Source organism: Nerophis ophidion, linkage group LG04, assembly GCF_033978795.1.
Source record: "Nerophis ophidion isolate RoL-2023_Sa linkage group LG04, RoL_Noph_v1.0, whole genome shotgun sequence".
In the NCBI taxonomy this organism is placed as follows: Eukaryota; Metazoa; Chordata; class Actinopteri; order Syngnathiformes; family Syngnathidae; genus Nerophis; species Nerophis ophidion.
Window position 1 is genome coordinate 69,514,173 of NC_084614.1, and position 21,889 is coordinate 69,536,061.

General features: G+C 38.6%; 1 protein-coding gene across 3 annotated transcripts in view; it reads right to left on the reverse strand.

Annotated features, from left to right (window-relative positions):
- Positions 1-53: 53 nt before the first annotated feature.
- Positions 54-21,889, reverse strand: part of mpzl1l (myelin protein zero-like 1 like) — a 30,712-nt gene continuing 8,876 nt past the window's right edge. Inside the window, exons 2-7 of one of the 3 annotated variants that reach the window (XR_009806572.1) lie at positions 19,418-19,599; positions 15,260-15,470; positions 13,170-13,299; positions 5,691-5,823; positions 2,964-5,556; positions 54-2,869 (exon numbers count right to left, since the gene is read on the reverse strand). Coding sequence is in view for 2 of the 3 variants with exons in the window: in XM_061898905.1 (XP_061754889.1) it covers positions 5,461-5,556; positions 5,691-5,823; positions 13,170-13,299; positions 15,260-15,470; positions 19,418-19,599 (752 nt within the window). In the remaining variant the exon portion in view is untranslated. Of the gene's footprint in view, positions 5,557-5,690; positions 5,824-13,169; positions 13,300-15,259; positions 15,471-19,417; positions 19,600-21,889 lie in introns of all 3 variants that reach the window. The other 2 variants (XM_061898906.1, XM_061898905.1) reach the window with 2 other exon arrangements.

Sequence of the window (21,889 nt, forward strand, 5' to 3'; positions counted from 1 at the left end):
TTGACGCCTATAAAACCCAACTGTGTAAAGAGACAAAAAAAAAGCAAGCAAAATATGGCCAGAAATAGTTTTATATAAAATTTGAACAAGTGGATACAGAACGCATATTATGTGAATAAAAAAATACAATACAATAAAGGGAAAATAAATGAATCTTATCTTTTCCATCTTTAAAGCAGGATGTTTAAGTTAGCTGATGAAATGTAAAAGGCACTAAATGTACAACATTCCAGTTTTTTTGAAAACAGAGGCCAAGATCATTCCGAGATGACATTTAAAAAAAAACAACAAAAAAAAAATAAACAAAAATCACAGGGCGTTTTTGTCTTCCACAGTCGAAACGTAGTGCAGGTATACTCTTTCTTTTTTCGTCTTTTGTACAACATCGCAAACCAAACAACAACACGCTATATAGAAGAAGTGTCCAGCGAGAAGAGAGTTAGCGCGGTTTTTACGACTTTGTCATTTCCCCATCATTTGGAGTTTACGTCACTACACCTGGGACAACAGCACGACAACACACCACCACCTGGCACAAGCAAAAGCGCGGCGACTTAGCGGTTTGGAAATAAAAACAACAACAGACACACGCAAAAAAAATAATTCGCTACTGTTGGGGGGTGTTTTTGGTGACGGCGTAGCTCCCTGCTTACTTACAACAACAAAAAAGATGTACAAAACACACCTGGAAGACAAGAGTGAGTACAGAGTGTAGCGCTACTGCTTCGATACAACATGGACGACACTAACTCACCAACATTTTAATGTAACTGCCGAGTTTTTATTTTATTTTAGAAAGATCGGACACAAAGATGGAACAAACAAGTGCTAACATGCTATGCTAACACGCACCTTCCTATTCTGTATTTTTTCCACCAACAATTTTTCGCCTTCTGAGAAGGTATCGGAATCGGTATTTCAATAAAACATGGCGTACGCTAACCATCTTCTTATTTGTAAACGTTTAGTTGCAGAAATTTAAATGAGGCCAAGAAATTGTTCACGCTATTTTTAAGAAAGATCGGAAATGACGTTGGAACAAATGTGTGCTAGCATGCTATGCTAACAGCTACCAGCCTGTAACAACTTGCAATTTCCCGCCTTTTTCTTGCGTCAAATTGTCAATGTTTTGCCTTCGGAGGGCATGAATGACGTTAATAACTGACTTATGTGTAAAAAAAAAAGTCATGAAATGTACCTTTAGCCACAGTGTTCACTTTGTTTTAAGAAAGATCGAGAATTACAGTATGTCGCAGTGAACAATTACTAGCATGCTGAGCTAACAAGACCCTGGTGTTCACGTTCCATCACCACAGTGTTCACTTTGTTTTAAGAAAGATCGGGAACTATGTCACAATGAACAATTGAAAGATCGGGAACTATGTCACAGTGAACAATTACTAACATACTGAGCTAACAAGACCCTGGTGTTCACATTCCATCGCCACAAAGTGTTCACTTTGTTTTAAGAAAGATCGGGAACTATGCGTAGTGAAAAATGACTAGCATGTTGAGCTAACAAAACCCTGGTGTTCACATTCCATCGCCCCAAAGTGTTCACTTTGTTTAATGAAAGATTGACAAACTATGTCGCAGTGAACAATTACTAGCATGCTGAGCTAACAAGACCCCGTTGTTTAGGTTCCATTGCCCCAAACTGTTCACTTTTGTTTTAAGAAAGATCGGGAACTTTGTCACAGTGAACCATTACTAGCATGCTGCGCTAACAAGACCCCGTTGTTTAGGTTACATTGCCCCGAACTGTTCACTTTTGTTTTAAGAAAGATCGGGAACTATGTCGCAGCGAACAATTACTAGCATGCTGCGCTAACAAGACCCTGATGTTCACATTCCTTCGCTACAAAGTCTTCACTTTGGTTTAATAAAGATCGGGAACGATGTCGTAATAAAGAATTACTAGCATGCTGCCCTAACAAGACCCTGGTGTTCACGTTCCATCGCCAAGAAGTGTTCATTTTGTTTTAGGAAGATCGGGAACTATGTCGCAGCGAACAATTACTAGCATGCTGCGCTAACAAGACCCTAGTGTCTAGCTTCTATTGTCCCAAAGTGTTCACCTTGTTTCAAGAAAGATCGGGAACTTTGTCGTAATGAACAATTATTAGCATGCTGAGCTAACAAGACCCTGGTGTTCACGTTCCATTGCCCTAAAGTGTTCACTTTGTTTTAAGAAAGATCGGGAACTATGTCGCAGCGAACAATTACTAGCATGCTGCGCTAACAAGACCCTAGTGTCTAGCTTCTATTGTCCCAAAGTGTTCACCTTGTTTCAAGAAAGATCGGGAACTTTGTCGTAATGAACAATTATTAGCATGCTGAGCTAACAAGACCCTGGTGTTCACGTTCCATTGCCCTAAAGTGTTCACTTTGTTTTAAGAAAGATCGGGAACTATGTCGCAATAAACAATTACTATCATGCTGAGCTAAAAAGACCCTGGTGTTCATGTTTAATTGCCCAAAGTGTTCACTTTGTTTTATGAAAGATCGGAAATTATGTCGCAGTGAACAATAACAAGTTTGCTCTGCTAACAAGGCCCTGGTGTTCACGGTCCATTGCCTCAAAGTGTTCCCTTTTGTTTTAAGAAAGACCGGGAACTATGGCATAATGAACAATTACTAGCATGCTGCGCTTGCAAGACCCTGTTTTTTTTACGTTCCATCGCCACGAAGCGTTCACCCTGTTTTAAGAAAGATCGGTAACTATGTTGCAGTTGACAATTACTAGCATACTGAGCTAACAAGACCACGGTGTTATGTTCCATTGCCCCGAAGTGTTCACTTTTGTTTTAAGAAACATCGGTAACTATGTCGTAATAAACAATTACTAGCATTCTGCCCTGGTGTTCACCTTCCATCACCCTATAAAGTGTTCACTTTGTTTTAAGAAACATCGGTAACTATGTCGTAATAAACAATTACTAGCATGCTGCCCTGGTGTTCACCTTCCATCACCCTAAAGTGTTCACTTTGTTTTATGAAAGATCGGGAACTATGTCGCAGCGAAAAGTAACTGGCTTTCTGCGCTAACAAGACCCTGGTGTTCACATTCCATCGCCAGGAAGTGTTTGTTTTAAGAAAGATCGGGAACTATGTCGCAGCGAACAATTACTACCCTGGATGAAGTGGCTGGGGAGAGGGAAGTATTCCCTGCTTAGGCTGCTGCCCCCACGACCCGACCTCGGATAAGCGGAAGAAGATGGATGGATAGATGGACTATCTCAACGTTGTATCGAAGAGTAAGCGCGTCACTTTCTGCAAGCGCTTGGCAAATAATAATTAAGACTGTACGCGTAGTTGTGAAAAAAAATAGACACAAAAAAAGACAGAAAACAGGTTGGAATGAGTGAGTTACAGTAAAGGGCACTACTTTTCATTACGAGTGTTTCCTGTACAAATACTGTCAGCGTGGACGTTTACTGCAGCGGGGAATGACGACAAAAAGGCAGTTCAGACAGTTTTAAACACACACACACACACATTTCACATTAACAAAAGGAATTTGGCTTGAAATGCTTCAACAGAACAAAAAAAAAAAAAAAAGCATCTTAAAGCTGGAACGTAAAAAAATGAATGAGATATTTGGCCCGTTTTTTTTTTTTGTTTTTTTTTTGATGACCGAGTTAGTAGATTGCATGCAAACAGTGTTTCAGTATTTTGCCATTCCCCCTAAAAGTGAGCGCTCGCTTCGGATTTTCCCCTCAGTGAAACATACACAAAAACATTCAGAACAAAAATATTATTTTACAGATAATTACTTACATGTTTGATCTACGCAAGGACAAAAAATGCTCCGCTGAGGGGAAAACTTTGAATAAAGAGACACAACAGCAACATGCCGGAAGGTTACACAACGTGCGTTCACAGTAACAACGTTAGCTTCCTGACGGCTGCATGCGTACATGGTGGTTATTGTGTGGGGGATTTTTTTTTTTTTAACAACATCAAAACATCACTCACTTGTTACTTTGATTTCCAACTGTACCTGAATGCAGCACCACAGTTTTTTTTTCGGCCGCCGGCATAAATAAATATATTTTCTGCGTGGTTAGGTTTTTTTTTGTTGTTTTTTTTTTTTTTGCAGATAAGTTAAGGGATGGGCATGATTAATTTCATCTAATCATGTGGCTTTGAGTTTTCTTTTTGTACCAAGCAAGTCACAGTCGGTTTCACTGCATGGCCATGACCAGTAGAGGGCGCCAAACCCCACAATGGAAGCAATACAGTCGTCTGCCCTAACACTACCTTCAAAAATCAACAGAGGGCGAGATTTTCCTTTACAAAGTACATCATTAATTTGAAAAAAAACCAACACAAATTTACTTGCAGTACAGTAGTTAAACATACTTTTAGCCTGGAGTAACGACTGAAAAAACCCAGCAAAGAGCGCCATTTGCTCTTACTTGTGTCAACTCTCAAACTGTGGTACTCGGATTAGTTTTTTTTTAATTATATTAGACTTATACGTATGAAATAATCGTACAAATTTATATACTTATCCCCTGAAAGTGAATTAGACTTGCTGAAATGTTGAATGTTTGACTTACATCATTCAATTCAATTATTTGCAAGTATATAAGTCACATATTTGAAGTTAAACATTTTTTTGGAGAGTGTACTTAGTGTATAACGTTTGAGAACCACTGTTTTGCCTTGTGAAAATGAATTAAAAAGCCCGGGAAACATGTTTTATCTTTTTCTTTTAGCACCCCCCGCCACCCCGTAAGGGACAAGCGGTAGAAAAAGAAAGGATGGATGGATGGATATTTAAAACCAGCAAATAGAGCCACATTCCTCTCAGCGTCGTCTGCATTGAGATCAATTTACAGACCATCAGAGGGCGACATTTCCCTCTTTCTTTGCATTAGCAATTGAGATGTAATGCAGTTTTAGCATTGAAAAAATACCAACATTTTTTTCAAAGATCTTTTGAAATTAATAAAAAAAAAAAAAGAGGGTCACTATCATGCAAATGTTTTTCAATATTGTATGCCTTGTGTAATGGAACAAAAAAAGGATACACACTTGTTGCATACCCATCCCTATTTGATCCACAATTTGTAATTTTTTTCTACTATTTGCACTAAAAGTCACGGGTTAGAGCAAGAGGAAATGTCGAAAGGTTTTAGAAAATCCTGTGTCCGCTGAAAATGGTTCAACTCTTTTTTTTTTTCTCAGGCTAATTCCATATTTCAATGCTGTTTTAACAGACGGATGGAGAACATGGATATGTAGTGTTGAGTCTTTGCGTCAAAGCACATAAAGAACATCTGCGTCATGCTTCCAGAGGACCAAAAACAAACACGAATCATTCAACTAAAACCATCCCTGTATGATAAAAAGGCTCACCCTTCCCGAGAGCAGCCGATAGAAGAGGTCTGATACTTTACTGTGGGGGTTTATTCTCTTTTTTGGGTTTTGGCACCGCTCTCCTGGTCTGTTTCAGTTTTTGCGAATGTCAGCGTAGACCACGGGCTCCATTTTGTGGAAGGAGTTTCTGCTGCCCGAGTGATCCAACTGGACGTATATCACCGGGCCCTGTGATGAAGACAAGGAGTTGTCACGCCATCTTCAAAACCAAAGATTCCTGAAGTAAATGCACTTTTTTTTTTTTTTTTAATTCCTGATGACAACCATGAGAGTAATTCGTGTAAAGGCGGAGTGGGACGTACGGTATGCGTTGGTCCCTCGGCTCCTACCTGGACTTGACCCGAGGGGCTGGTACTCCTTGGGCCCTGCAGCTTTGGCTCCGCCTTCTTTTTGGGCGGCGGAGGCGGAGAGCGCGTGCTTTCCAAGGTTATACAGCTAGTTTGTGCAGGGGGGCACAGGGGGGGTTACGGTTTGCCATGGTGTTGAGCGACCGTAGTTGTTGCACGGTCGAAATGGGAAGACGAGAAAGGACAAATGATAGAGGGAGCGAAGGGGGTGGTGGGGTTGGGGGTTTGGACAAAGAGAAAAAAACGAGACACAAAAATAAAAGTGAGAGATGAGCAAGTGATTGGAGAGCTGAAGCGTGATGAGGATGACAAATATGCAACAGAAGATGTTTGGGTAGTTTTGTTGCATTTTATTTTCTTTACCAGGGGTGAGCAAACTTTGGCCCCCCAGATCACTTGGTCTGCCTCCTGCAAATAAAACTTCAAAAGGAGTGAACTAATGATGCTCTTCCACTGCACAGTACCGACTGGGTGTCTACTTGCTTCGGTGGTCGTCAGTTTCCAAAAACCGTACCGCGTTGATCGAGGGAAAACGAGAATGAGGAGAATGTATGTCCCAAGAGACCTGGGGCCTCGTGCACGTACTGTACGCCCTTTTTCATGGCAAAGTTTAGATGTAACAAAACTGACGTTCACGTGGAAATGAGTGCTGCTTCACGGCAACTTCATGGCCGTTGTATGCAAATTACTACAGGCTGTGGATACTTTAGCTACACACTAGAGATGCGCGGATAGGCAATTATATCATCCGCAACCGCATCACCAATGTCGTCATCCACCCGCCGTACACCCGAACCAACATTTTATCAGAACCGCAACCGCAACCGCCCGCCACCCGCCCATTGAAATACATCGGAGGTCGGCCACCTATACCACTCAAAGAGCTATTTAAACCCGTTTCACAGAGTAAAGAAGACAATGGGAGCCGCAAACATTCTCGCGAATATCCAATGGTGTTCAACATGATGACAAGATTAAGAGCGTGCTGTGAAGCCATTGCCTTTGACACCTTCAACAACTTGTACAAACCGATTGCTAGTCCAGCAACATGTTGTATGCAGCTTCCGCAATCCCACGTACAAGATTGAAAGGCATATACAGAGTACACTAATGGTTGTAATATAAACAATTTTAACACTCTTACTAATATGCGCCACGCTGTGAAGCCATACCAAACAAGAATGACAAACACATTTCGGAAGAACATCCTCACAGTAACACAACATAAACGCAACACAACAAATACCCAGAATCCTCTGCATCCGTGAAACTTCCTGAATAGATTTTACACCCCCGCACCCCCCAACCCCGCCCGGGGGGGAGGTTGCTGCTAGCGGGGTGTATAAAATAGTCAGGAAGTATCATGGATGTAAAGGATTCTGGGTATTTGTTCTGTTGCGTTTATGTTGTGTTACTGGGAGGATGTTCTCCCGAAATGTATTTGTCATTCTTGTTTGGTGTGGCTTCACAGCGTGGTGTATTTTACTAAGAGAGTTAAAATTGTTTATATCACAACCATTAGTGTACTCTGTGTCACCCAGTATGCCTTGCAGTTGTGTGCGTGTGTCTGCAAAAGCCACACACATGTTGCTGGACTGACAAACAGATCGTACATGCTGTAGAAGGCGATAAAGCAAATGGCTTAATAACACGCCCTAAAACTTATTAACTGGGTGACCGCCGGCAGTCATTCTAGATAATGTTTGCGTCTTCTATTGTCTTCGTCGCTTTGTGACGCGGGTCCTAAATGTCTCTTTGACGGTAAAGGATACTGATCCCTGAACCATGTATATCAAATATTTCCGAATGGTTCAACCGCCACCCGCCCAAATCTAATTAAAATCTATTTTTTCGTCATGTCACCCGCCCGACCCGCGGTTTATTCGCAGACTCCGCGGATGAGACCGCAAACCGCGCATCTCTACTACACACATAAGGGATGCTTGGTAACAGGTCACATAAAAAATTGCCAACTTTTACTGCTCAGACTGATTTATGTGCCCATCAGAGACATATGAAAAATGACCTCATCCATTGTATTTACCACGCGTACACACAAAAACGTGGTGTACAGGCTTTTTTCACGGCAAAGTTGAGATGTATAAAGAGTAAACTGGACGTGGAAATTCAAACAATATCAGTGTTGGCGCTAACAATTTTCAAAATGGGGTCCTACAGTAAATTCTTGGCGTCCTACTTTTTTGTAACTGTTTTGAAAACAAATGATAAATGTATGCTTTATCCTCATTAAAAAGGTTGTCATAAACGTTAATTTAATTTTAAAAAATAATACAAAAGACACCACATTTTTATGCATATATAAATGTATATCAGTTACAAACATCCATTCACTTTCTTCTTTCCTTCATGGATCTCAACTTTACCGCTGCCGGTATTTTTTTCAATATTTTTATTGTAATATTTTCAGAATGTGCATATATTACTTAAACTTATTTTAACGTAAAAAAAAACAAAAAAAAACTCATTTTTATTGAGTGGGATTTTTATTTCCGCCACGTTCAAAATAAATTGTCGCGGAAACCCAAAAAGCACTTTCTTTCAGATTTGCCTATGAATTGGAAAACGGCCCAAACAGAAATAGAGTATGGCATTGCTATGTACAGTACAGGCCAAAAGTTCGGACACACCTTCTCATTTTAATGTGTTTTTTCTTTATTTTCATGACTATTTACATTGTAGATTGTCAATGTAGGCAACAAAACTATGACACCTGTGAAGGGAAAACCATTTAGGGTGACTACCTCTTGAAGCTCATCGAGAGAATGTGTGGAACCCAGTAATCAGAGCAAAGGGTGGGTATTTTGAAGAAACTAGAATATGAAACATGTTCTCAGTTTTTTCACCTTTTTTTGTTGAGTACCTAACTCCACATGTGTTTATTCACAGTTTTGATGCCTTCAGTGATAATCTACAATGTAAATAGTCATGAAAATAAAGACAACACATTGAATGAGAAGGTGTGTCCAAAGGTTTGGCCTGTACTGTATATTAGTATGATGTGAGATTATGATATGCATGAGAGCAATACTGTTGGTTGGGTTTTCTCGACGCTAAACATTGCATAAGCGCTTAACAAAACACAAACCCATCCGTGACTGCCCAGACCTTCCCAAAACACACCTCTTCAGATCTGCTTTTCACCTGTGATTAATGTTCTGTGTCTTGTAATGTCCTGTCTTGTAATTGTCCTGTATTATTATGTATTTTACGATGTACTGCTTTTATATTTCTTGTATTTTATATTATTCCTTTAAACTGTTTTATATTTACATTTTTTTTTTTTTCATCCTGTAAAGCGTCTTTGAGTGCTCAGAAAAGCGCTATACCAAATAAAATGTATTATTATTATTATTATTATTATTACAAATTAATTTAAACCTCTTAAGGCCCAAGCTGTTTGTTTACATGCTTTTCTATTTCTCTTTGCTATTTGGGCTTATTGGACCCTAATTAGAATAAAAACTAAGACTCATCTTTTGATATGATGTACTTACTCCATAAGTAACAAACGTGTACTACGTGTTTAGTGACATGCTAATTCTTATTTTTACACTTTTTTTCCCAAATTCCATTGTATGTTATACTCTTCTGACACCAGCAGATGGCAGTATAAGTGTCCACATTAGCGGCCACAAGACCCCAATTCAGTAGTGTACACAATTTTGAAAATAAGAGCTAAAAGGTGCTGTCCACGCATGTGGCCACTAAGCCTTTTTCAAATGTTGAATATTCCAAACAAAAATGCTCTATAGGGATGTAACAATATGAAAATTTTATATCACGGTTATCGTAATCACAATAATCATTATTCTTGGGGTAATGTTGAATGTGATCAAAAAGTACTAATACACACACAAATGTTATGACCAAATGTTTTTTTGAATAACTTAAATTAATAGACACACTGTTATAAAACAAAATATTTATGCATGATTTGTGTTTCTTATTGTTACAACCCTACTGCTCAAATGTGAATATATGGACAATAGTATAAGTAAATACATTTAGCCAATAAGGGACCTGGTCGCCAGTGGAGGCAAGTAAGTACTGTGCAGTAGAGAAAAGCACTTCTAACAGTGACCCAACACTTACCTGCAGGAACGACAACAAAAGAAGCAAGTTTAAGGCTTCTACTAGTTTAAAGCGAAAGCAACATATTAAGACAAAATATGCTACATGTTAGTGAGCTAGCCTGACAGCGCAGCGGTTAGCGTGGCGTACGAGGAATGACAAGGATGTTATGGAGGTACAAAACAAAAACGGGACAGAAGTGACAGGCACCAGTGCAAACAGCAACCCCAAAGAACCCCACCAGGACTCAAGATCAGAAGATATTTTTTGGGGCATCCTAGCAGGTGGAACGGTCCCACACATTTTTTGGTCAAATATTTGTACAGCATAATGAGAATGATGATTTGCGAACTGTTCCAAAACCAAAACCAAAAAGTTTTTTAAGCTTCGTTTCCATCAAGCAGTACAGTTCGGATTGTTAAATCCGGTCGCACAGTTTGACAATTCTCAAGGTGCGGTGTTTGGTTTGGACACTTTAAGGACCCTTTGACCTGCGAATGTGATCAAATCCAACTGAACAGTACTACGTAGTAAAAACAGGGCTTTAAAGTACCAGAAGAATGGAAAAAGGAGTTGACTTTATTTGCCTAATTGTGTTTCATTGAGAGAACTGGTTCCAGAGCCCTTGAGAGAAGGGGCTCTGGAATCAGTTCTCTCAATGAAACACAATTCAAGTACATAGGAGTCTTGTTCACGAGTGAGGGAAGAGTGGATCGTGAGATCGACAGACGGATCGGTGCGGCGTCTGGACGCTGTATCGATCCGATGTGGTGAAGAAGGAGCTGAGCTGGAAGGCAAAGCTCTCAATTTACCGGTCGATCTACGTTCCCATGCTCACCTCTGTTAATGAATTTCTGGGTTATGACCGAAAGGACAAGATCAGGGTACAAGCGGCCGAAACGAGTTTCCTCCGCCGGGTGGCGGGGCTCTCCCTTAGAGATAGGGTGAGAAGCTCTGCCATCTGGGAGGAACTCAAAGTAAAGCCGCTGCTCCTCCACATCGAGAGGAGCCAGATTAGGTGGTTCGGGCATCTGGTCAGGATGCCATCCGAACGCCTCCCTAGGGAGGTGTTTAGGGCACGTCCAACCGGTAGGAGGCCACGAGGAAGACCCAGGATACATTGGGAAGGCTATCTCCCGGCTGGCCTGGGAACGCCTCGGGATACCCCGGGAAGAGCTTGACGAAGTGGCAGGGAAGTCTGGGCTTCCCTGCCTAGGCTACTGCCCCCGCGACCCGACCTCGGATAAGCGGAAGAAGATGGATGGATGGATGGATGGTGTTTCATTGAATCCATTAACCCATATCCAATTTTATTTCTAATCTGGAAAGTATGTGAAAACACTGTCGGAACATCACAAACTGCCACAATTCCAGGGGCTATTTTTAATATTCCGCTCCGAATGTAATCGCCAATTTCCGTAGATTCGGGTTGGGGTGACGTCACAATGGGATTGCTTCTGAACTCTGACCATATCAGCAGATCAGTCATTCTGGAAATATGCCAAAATTAGTAAGAGATGTGCTGTCTCTCATTCACAATCCCTACGCGAGACATGAACACGTTTTTCTTTTTTTTTAATGCATACGATGTCAAAATATATAAAAATGGAGTCAAAGGGAGCTCTCGATTCCACTCACAAAACTCTCCAAAAATCATCTAACCTACTTAACCGTCATGGCAGTTGTCCAGAGGAAGAGGAGGAGGAGGAGGAGCAGAGTGCCGAATTAGAGGAGGCTAAGCGAGCGGCGGAAACGAAGGTTCAGAAAATCTCAAAGTTTCGGTGTAACATTTGGAGTAAATCTGAACAGCCGATATGAGCATCTACATCAACTATATGATTTACCTGAAAAGCAGGACAGGAAAAATAAAATGAAAATAAATAAATAAAAACATAAGAAATAAATACATCCAAAACCCGCCAACAATTTTCTATTTTTTACATATCGTGACCTGAATAATAACCAAATATTAGCGATATCGCTACTATAAGCGTTAATGCAGCCAAACTATTTTAGCGCCGCATTAATAACAGAGAGCTAACTGTAGCTTATGCTGCAGCATTGACCTGGCCGATGTCCTGCTGTTGCATCACCAAAAGTTATAGTAGATTATAAATCATGTCTCTTATCTGGATAATAGGAGGATTTAGCCATGAATCTAGAAGTTGTTCTTCTGTGACATTAAATTTAGACCCGCAGATGGAGGCAAACCGGGGGGTCGCGGGCAGTCAGACCATGCAGCCGTGCTGGGACTCAACGAAGCTCTCCTAAGCTTTGCGCAGTTGACTGATCCCCAAAAGTCTGGCATGAAATTACAACAGCATCCTATTCACGTGAGCAACAATGAGGAGGCTCAAATTCAAAAGCACTGTTCAAGGTTAGACAGCTCGCAAAACTGTATTTTAAAAAGTGTTAACTACAATTCCACATGTTTATCTATCCATCCATCCATTTTCTACCGCTTGTCCCTTTCTGGGTCCCTGGAGCCTATCTCAGCTGCGTTTCGGGCGGAAGGTACACCCTGGAAAAGTCACCACCTCATCGCAGGGCCAACACAGACAGACAGACAGCATCCACACTCACATTCACACACTCGGGCCAATTTAGTGTTGCCAATCAACCTATCCCCAGGTGCATGTCTTTGGAGGTGAGAGGAAGCCGGAGTACCCGGAGGGAACCCACGCAGTCACGGGGAGAAAATCCAAACTCCACACAGAAAGATCCCGAGCCCAGAATTGAACTCAGGACCTTCGTATTGTGAGGCAGACGCATTAACCCCCCTTCAACCGTGCTTCCCACGCATGTATATGTGATTGATTAAAGGTCAACATGTATGGAATTCGAAATGGCGGCCAACCTGCGTACAGTAGCCACCTGTCTAAAGGTGTCACTTTCTTTGTTTAGTAGTCACTATAGACAGGTTTGACTGCATATTTGATAATAGCTTCAATTTAGAGGCAACTTCTTTTTCCATTCCACTGGTACTTTAAAGTCTACTGATCAGACAGACAATGTAATTTAGAAAAAAGTGAACAGGAAACCTCATCTTCATATTAATGATTAGTGCAAAATTAATGAAGTCATCCAATTTTCTAGAAAAACAGAACCCAGCAGTCATGCAGTGTTAGGAGGCATACTGGCCGATGTTGCGTTATAGAAAAGAAGCCTGATTACATACACTCTTGTGTTAGACGAGTTGTATTATTATATAATCAAGTCAGTTGGCCAAAATGCAAACCAAATTGGAAAAGACAAACTCAAAGAAAATATGAAATCTGATATTAGTCCAAAGCACATTTGTTTAGGAGACTAAAGGAGCGAGAAAAAAGACGGAGGACCTACCCTTCGTAATCGTGGCGATTGTGAAGCACCTTCATAACAACGCATATGCTGATGAGGATGAGCACCAGCAGGAACAGAGCGCCACACACCGCTCCAACAATAACGGGAGTGTTGCTCTGAGGAAGAGATCCTGGACAGGAAAAAAAACACATTTTAGAGTGTAGCAATGGATGATAAAATGAACTGGAAATCTCAATATATATATATATATATATACTGTAGAATAAATAAATAGCTACACAATATGCTTTCTTGGTGTAACAAATAGGATGTATAACAATTTTCTTCTGGCTATAATAATTTTCTTCTGGCTACTTAAGAGCCATATTATTTTTACTTTAGTGTTTGAATGTTTATTATCTATTGTTTTAATTTGTACAAGTTGTAGTGTTTTAGTAATGACGTCTGGTTTATGGGACTTCACGCAAATTCCCTTCCTGTTGTCATATTGCTTCAAAACTCTCTCTAAGAGAGCACACAGCCTGTACGTTTAATGTGCACATTTGAATACCGTAGTTGCTCTGTAATGTTTTTTTTACAAGTTTAGTTTGGGGAATTTCATTTCTTTTAATAGAGAAAGACTTTAGTGTCTCTTGTATTCATCTTAGCATTTAGGCTAACTAGCGCTAGCTTACTTCCCTAGTAAATACCAGCAGATCTGTGAGTTTATCAAATCGTAATCAATCACGGTTTTTACAATATGTTTAATTTAAAACTGTAGTACTAACCGTGGTAAAGTTTTATCACAGTTTATCATAATATAATTTATTGTTAAATCCTTAAATGGAGCATACTTGTTAGATTCAAATTGGTTAAATCAAAAAGTACATTAGGAAGTTGCCTACAGCCACATGTCTTAATGTCTCCCCCACCACACACTGCACCAACTAGAGCCTTTGGCATTTGTTTGCTTTTTTTAGACCACGTGAGTTAGGGTGAGCAAATCAAGAGTTTCTATCTCGTAGGAGGTGGTAAACTTCACCTGAGCAAACAGCATAAATAAAAATGGCGTAGATCGTACGAGACTTCTTCTCCCCCTCAGAAGACATCCCACCTGGCTTTCGAAACATCAAACCTCACTTTACAGCCACCCGAAAAAGTCAGCGCCGCTATGATTGGGGATGTGTACCGTTCATATTCGAACCAATACGGTTTCGATACCGGTACTCAACAGTAACAATTTTCGGTACTTTTGTGTGTGTTAATAAATATAAATTATTTTAGTAAAAAAAACAAAAATCACATTTTTTATTGCAAAATTTTTAATAATAGCTAACTGTTAGGTAACTGATATTCAGCTGTTATATCTTGTTTTATTATCAGATTTCTGACTCTCATTTGCAAATAAAGTTGCAAGTCCAAAACATAAGATGGCGGAAGTGTATAGTTTATGGTGTGTTTAATTTTTTGATGCGCCCTATAAAGTGTTAATACTGTAATTATTGTACCTGTTATGCACCAGCTGTTTTGATTGCAATGTGCGTTTTAGTTGGTTTTCATTCATTGGAGGTGTTGAAATCGCCATGTAAAATTGCTAATGCTGATCAGTAGCATGTCAATAGAAAAGCCAATATATATTAGCTTCAAGCGAGTTTTTTTTTTGAAAAGTGGAGACTTACTTTACTTACATTGGAGCGTTTTTTGAGTCAATGTCTTGGTTTGCATTGAAAACTGCAACATTACCTTAAGGTAGTTTGGCTCTCAGTGCTGCTGGAGTGATGGCCAAGTGCGAAGAGCCGGATGAGCAGCCTTTTGCCATTGTTAAAGACACTGGCTACTTTTCAGATGTACAGTACATTTGCCAGGTGTGTACAAACTACAGTTAAATTTACATTTCAATAAATAAAAGATAAATAAGTTATCAGTGTCTGTCTGAAAAATAAAAGTGTGCATCCCTCTTATTTATATCCACTATTTAGTCTTAAGTTCTTTTGCAGCTTGTGCATTCTTGGTCCTGCTAAGATTGTTGATGCAGAAAAAGCACAGCAAGCCATCACATGCATGTGTAAGCCAAGAAGAATGCACCCGCCTGACAACCAAGGAAAAGATACGTCTTATCTCCATAAGGAAAAAAGATGCCAACCATTTACCTCTCGAGACCACCCGCAGCTCAACACGAGCATCCGTCCCCGAGATGTCCGGCGGATTCTTTACGGCGCAGAAGTAGGTGCCGTTGTCGCTGAACTGGGTCGGGTTGATTTGTATCGAGGCGTCCTTCTTGTTGATGTCGCCAACAAATTGCACTCGGTCTTGGAACACTTTCGGGTCTGTGTCCGCTTGGTTGTTGGAGAAGTAGAAGAACTGCCAAACAATGGATAGGGACAATTTTGTCAAATATTAAAATGTAATGCTATTTATCTAGACCAGGGGTCACCAACGATGTGCCCGCGGGCAACAGGTAGCCTATGAGGACCAGATGAGTAGCCCGCTGGCCTGTTCTAAAAATAGCTCAAATAGCAGCACGTACCAGTGAGCTGCCTCTATTTTTTTTTAATTTTATTCATTTACTAGCAAGCTAGTCTCGCTTTGCTCGAAATTTGTAATTCTAAGAGGGACAAAACTCAAATAGAATTTGAAAATCCAAGAAAATATTTCAAAGACTTGGTCTTCACTTGTTTAAATAAATTCATCTATTTTTTTACTTTGCTTCTAATAACTTCCAGAAAGAAAATTTTAGAGAAAAAATACAACCTTAAAAATTATTTTAGGATTTTTAAACACATATACCTTTTTACCTTTTAAATTCCTTCCTCTTTTTTCCTGACAATTTAAATCAATGTTCAAGTAATTTTTTTTTTTTTACTGTAAAGAATAATAAATACATTTTAATTTATTCTTCATTTAGCTTCTGTTTTTTCAACAAATAATATTTGTAAAAAATTTCTTCAAACTTATTATGATTAGTTTTCAAAAAAAATATTCTGGCAAATCTAGAAAATCTGTAGAATCAAATTTAAATCTTACTTCAAAGTCTTTTGAATTTCTTTCAAAATTTTTGTTCTGGAAAATCTGGAAGAAATAATGATTTGTCTTTGTTAGAAATATAGTTTGGTCCAATTTGTTATATATTCTAACAAAATGCAGATTGGATTTTAATTCATTTAAAACATGTCATCAAAATTATAAAATTAATCTTAATCAGGAAAAATTTCTAATGCCATCCATCCATCCATCCATCTCCTACCGCTTATTCCCTTTCGGGTTCACGGGGGGTGCTGGCGCCTATCTCAGCTACAATCGGACGGAAGGCAGGGTACATGTTCCATAAATTATTTTATAATTTTTTTCAATAGATTCTAATTAGCTGGTTTTTCTCTTCTTTTTTTCGGTTGAATTTTGAATTTTAAAGAGTCAAAATTGAAGATAAACTATGTTTCAAAATTTAATTTTCATCTTTTTCCTGTTTTCTCTTCTTTTAAACCATACAATTAAGTGTTTTTTTCATCATTTATTCTCTACAAAAAACCTTTCGTAAAAGGAAAAAAAAAATGTGCGACGGAGTGACTTACAGAAATACCCATTTTTTAATATATATATATATATATAGATTTATTTCCATCCATCCATCCATCCATTTCCTACCGCTTCTTCCCTTTCGGGGTCGCGGGGGGCGCTGGCGCCTATCTCAGCTACAATCGGACGGAAGGCAGGGTACATGTTCCAAAAATTATTTTATAATTTTTTTCAATAGATTCTAATTAGCTGGTTTTTCCTCTTCTTTTTTTCGGTTCAATTTTGAATTTCAAAGAGTCAAAATTGAAGATAAACTATGTTTCAAAATTTAATTTTCATCTTTTTCCTGTTTTCTCATCTTTTAAACCATTCAATTTAGTGTTTTTTCATCATTTATTCTCTACAAAAAACCTTCCGTAAAAGGAAAAAAAAAATTTGCGACGGAGTGACTTACAGAAATACCCATTTTTTAAAACATATATAGATTTATTTATTAAAAACAAATTGAGTCAAAATTGTCTATTTCTGGCAATTTTTTTAAGTGTGTATCAAACTGGTAGCCCTTCGCATTAATCAGTACCCAAGAAGTAGCTCTTGGTTTCAAAAAGGTTGGTGACCCCTGATCTAGACAGTAATACACTGTGTAAAGTTTTTTTACATTTCCCTGAAAAACATGCATTAAAAACTAGATTCATCAATCATCACATAAGATGTCATTAAATAATTTGTGACCTCAGCTCAGTGTGTGACAATAACCATAGACTGGGCACATAGTACCACATTGGAAAGGGTCTGACTTCTCATTAAAAAGGCCCAATTATGAAGGTCTTAAAGACATAGGTAAAAACAAAATGCCCACCCCTTTCCGCAGTTGACCTAAACCCTAACAAAAAAAAATGTGGATAAACAACTTAACTAATAACTGCACACAGTGTATGAGCTAAATACATTATTAACTATATAAACATTGGAAAGTTTTTCCAGGAATTATTGATGTTGCAACCTATCAATTCCCGCAAAATGTAACCAATTATTACAAAATATGCTGCCCCGCAACTTAGTCCAGGTATATTTGGTAAGTACATATTTTTCAGCCTGAAAATGTATACATAAATATTAGTAATTAACACACGGCTTCATCTTACTTGATAAGGTTGTAAACTATAAGTAGGTTAGGTATAATTACATCAAAATAGAGTGTAAGACGACTAATTCTGTGTTAATATCTGAATGGTCCGCGGGCCCCTCTATAGTGGAAAAGTTGGGCACCGAAGTCAAACAGTTTAAGAACCACTGATCTAGATTATTAAAAAATTATAAATAGGCATGGATTACAGTTGAGGACAATAACGTTTGAGTTCATCACACATGACTAACATTTTCTTTAGGTGAGAAATAAAGTTAATCTTAAGTCTAATAATAATGTATTTATTTATTTATTATTAATGTTACTTTAAAACTATTATTTCGTAATATAATGATGGTATTATTTGATTGCTTTTATTTCCGACAGTAATAAATAACACATCAAAATCATCTGTAAGCAAAGTCTGTGTGTTTTTATAAATTGTTAGTTAGTAGTTAATCATGAAACCACAATTCTTAGTCAGACCTTTATAATTCAGTCAAAATCTATAATGTTTTAAGTGGTCTTGTCATCTTAACTTCAAAAAGCACATAATTTCAACAAAAATTGACAAACAAATACTGTATTGACGTTTTACTTGTTTTATATAAAAAAGAGGCACTATCCTTAGTGTCCATTTTTGTGTGGTATAAAACAAGTAAAACATCAGAACTGTATTTGTTGTTCAATTTTTGTTGAAATTCTGTGCTTTTTGAGCTTAATATGACAAGGACCACTTAAAACATTTATAACAAATTCATAAAATCTCAAGTTTAATTTAGGCATTTTAGGCAACAATCACAAACAATGTTGTATTACGAACCGTCTTAACACAACAAAAATATGTATGTACACGGTATTAAGTTTTATTCTATTGATTAATTTACACAATTATGTATTTTAAAATGTACTTTAAATAGCTAATTTATATAAAAGAGGTGTAAAGTACATAATAATAAAAAAACATTCCAGCAATATTACGCCATCCTCCTGAATGTTCTCTCTCTTTTACAGCATCCTCAAAGTGGAAATAGTTCTACTTTATTAGTTTTGACCAGCGCATGGGAATAACTGCTAGTTCAAACAAAGTAATCTTTTAACACAAGGAAAAAAAACATACAGATTTGTTATGGAATGATATTTAAAGCTCTTTAAAAATGTCTGTGTAAAGTTGGACCTGCTATGGACGAGCTAAGCTGTAAAACATTCTAGTCTGGAGGAGAAACACAAGAGAGTAAAGATAGCTGCGTTATCCACCTGCATGCTGGCATGACAGCTCTGAGCAAACATTGGTAGGTCTTGGCTCTTGTGTTGTCACTTCAGTAACAGGTGCTATGTTTGACAGCAAGTGACACAACAAATACATCCTATTCCTGATCCGCAAACCTCCGAAATTTGTAAGTATTTTTTGCCACTTCGCCACAAAAGTGTAGTTGAAAAAAGCAAGTAACTATAAAAAATAACTTTAAAAAAACTGTTAACAGCTGTGGCTGTAGGGCAAGTCTTGATGTTTTTTGTACTGAGTCCTTAGCTATGGCGCCGCATGCACTTTAAAATGTTGCTGCTACTCTTTTGGGGATTAAACCCATGTGTGTTACACTGTTGTTTACAATCAATTAATGCGCTTCTGGAAGTTGCTGTTAAAAAAACGGACACAGTGTGAACTCACCCCATTCGGCCCTTTGGAAAACTGTGTGTCGGGCTGATTGGACTGGAAGCTCCACGACACCGCAATTTTGGAGCTGACCACTTCGCTGGACTTAAAGGTGCAGCGGAGAACTCCGGCGGTCCCGTTCTCCACTACGATTTCCGAGTCGGCAAAGACCTCGACTGCCAGTGACGGTTTTGACACTAAAAAGAAGAAGAATGTAAAATGGTTAGGGTAACCAAAACAACAGGAAACAGCTTATACGTTGTAAAAAAAACAAAAACGCTTCTAAAGTTTTTTTTAACCTGTCCTGTCCAGCCAAATGGGCAAGTAATAATGTTGATGGCGATGCCCATATATCTACTGGACACATTTACTTTAAAAAAGTGTGGGATACAGTGCATCTGTAAAGTATTCACAGCGCTTCACTTTTTCCACATTTTGTTATGTTACAGCCTTATTCCAAAACGGAAAACATCCATTTTTGTCCTCAAAATTCTGCACCCAATAGGCCGGGAGTCAGCAGCCAACGATTCTTTATTGCCGCCCTAGTGGCTCCCTGGAATATTTTTAAAAAGGATTAAAAATGAAAAAAGATGGGGGGAAAAATGATTTTGTTTTATTATGTTTTTTGTTTGAGGACAAACATGACACAAACCTTCCCAATTATTAGAAAGCCCACTGTATAATATGTTTGTGTGTATGCTTCACTGATGAGAATATTTGGTGAACATCCTTTTGTCCTACTAATTTCGGTGGTTTTTGAACTCACCATAGTGTGGACTGTGACACAACAGTTTGTTTACATGTAAAATCTTACACTCCTTTGTCTCATTTTGTACACCTAACATTTTATGCTGTACTTGAATGCACAAAAGTGAGCTTTGTTGATGTTACTGACTTGTGTGTAGTGCTAATTAGGCATGTTTGGTCACTGCATAATTGCAAGTTAATCGATGCTAACATGCTGTTTAGGCAAGCTGTATCTACATATTGCATCATTATGCCTCATTTGTAAACATATTTGAGCTCATTTAATATCCTCTACTTTTATCCTCTTTGAATATAATTTAGTTTTGCATGTCTCATGACATTATCTGTATGTAATATTGGCTACATTTCTGATAATTCTTTGTGGCCCATGTTGTTCCAGACCACAGCAAACATTAGCTAGCTTGCCATAGATAGTAATAAATCTATTAAAAGAAAACAGCCTGTAGTTTCCCTTAACTTGGATATACCTTTAAAAGCCAGTAATTTATAGGAGTTATCTCCCCTTCTGAGAAGCCTCTGATTTACTAATGGTTTCTAATGTTGTAAAAATGTGTAGAATAAAAATTATATTTCATCATTTCTGTCAACGAAGATTTGCTTCAGCCTGCGACACAATGTCATTTTGATAGTAGGCTATTATAGCGAATATAGACACTTACGTCATGTGTTGCCTCCATTATAAGACTTATATAAGGGTTTTAATTTTTTGCGACTCCAGACAGATTTTTTTATTATTTCTCTTTCAACGGTTTAGGGTTGCCGACCCCTTCAATAGCCCATAATGATAAAGTATTTTTTTGTTGTTGTTGCAAATTTATTAAAAAAAAAAAAAAAAAAGAAATCACATCTTTATGATCAGGTGCATACTGTTTCAACACACCTGTCTACACTATATATAAGGTAAAAGGTCCCCAAACTTGACTGTGCATGGCAGCGCACAAACCAAGAATGCAATTGGCTGTAGACCTCTGAGACAGGATTGTCTCGGGGAAGAAAGGGAAAAGAAAAATGTCTGCCTTCTTAAAGGTCACAATGAGCACAGTAACCTCCATCATCCATTAATTGAAGAACTTTAGAACCACCAGGACTCTTCCAGGAGCTGGCTGGACGTCTAAACTTAGCGATTGAGGGAGAAAGGCCCTAGTCAGGGAGGTGACCAAGAACCAGATGGTCACTCTGTCAGAGCTACACCATTTCTCTGTGGAGAGAAGAGAACCTTCCAGAAGGAAAACCATCTCTTCAGCAATCCACCAAACAGGCCTGTATAGTAGAGTGGAAATACAGCAGCCATTCCTTCATTAAAGTTTGCCAAAATGCACTTGAAAGACTCTCAGACCATGGGAAACAAAATTCTCTGGTCTGATGACACAAGGATTGAACTCTTTGGAGTAAATACCAGGCATCGTGTTTGGAAGAACCCAGAAACCGCTCATCACCAGGCCAATACCATTACGGCAGTGAAGCATGGTGGTGGCAACATAGGCGCCGATCTACATTTCTGCTAGTGGGTGCTCGTTGTGTGCGTATAAAAACATTTTTTTAAAAGACATTCAGCGAAGTTAATACCCATATGATTTGTTGCTTTATTATTTTGTAAAACGGACCAAACTCGGCACAAAATTAACTACAAGATTGATTTTTCAAAAATGATTTTAAAGATTGAAGCATCCACGGGATCAGCGCCTATGGGTGCTGTGGGGGTGTTTTTCCGCGGCAGGA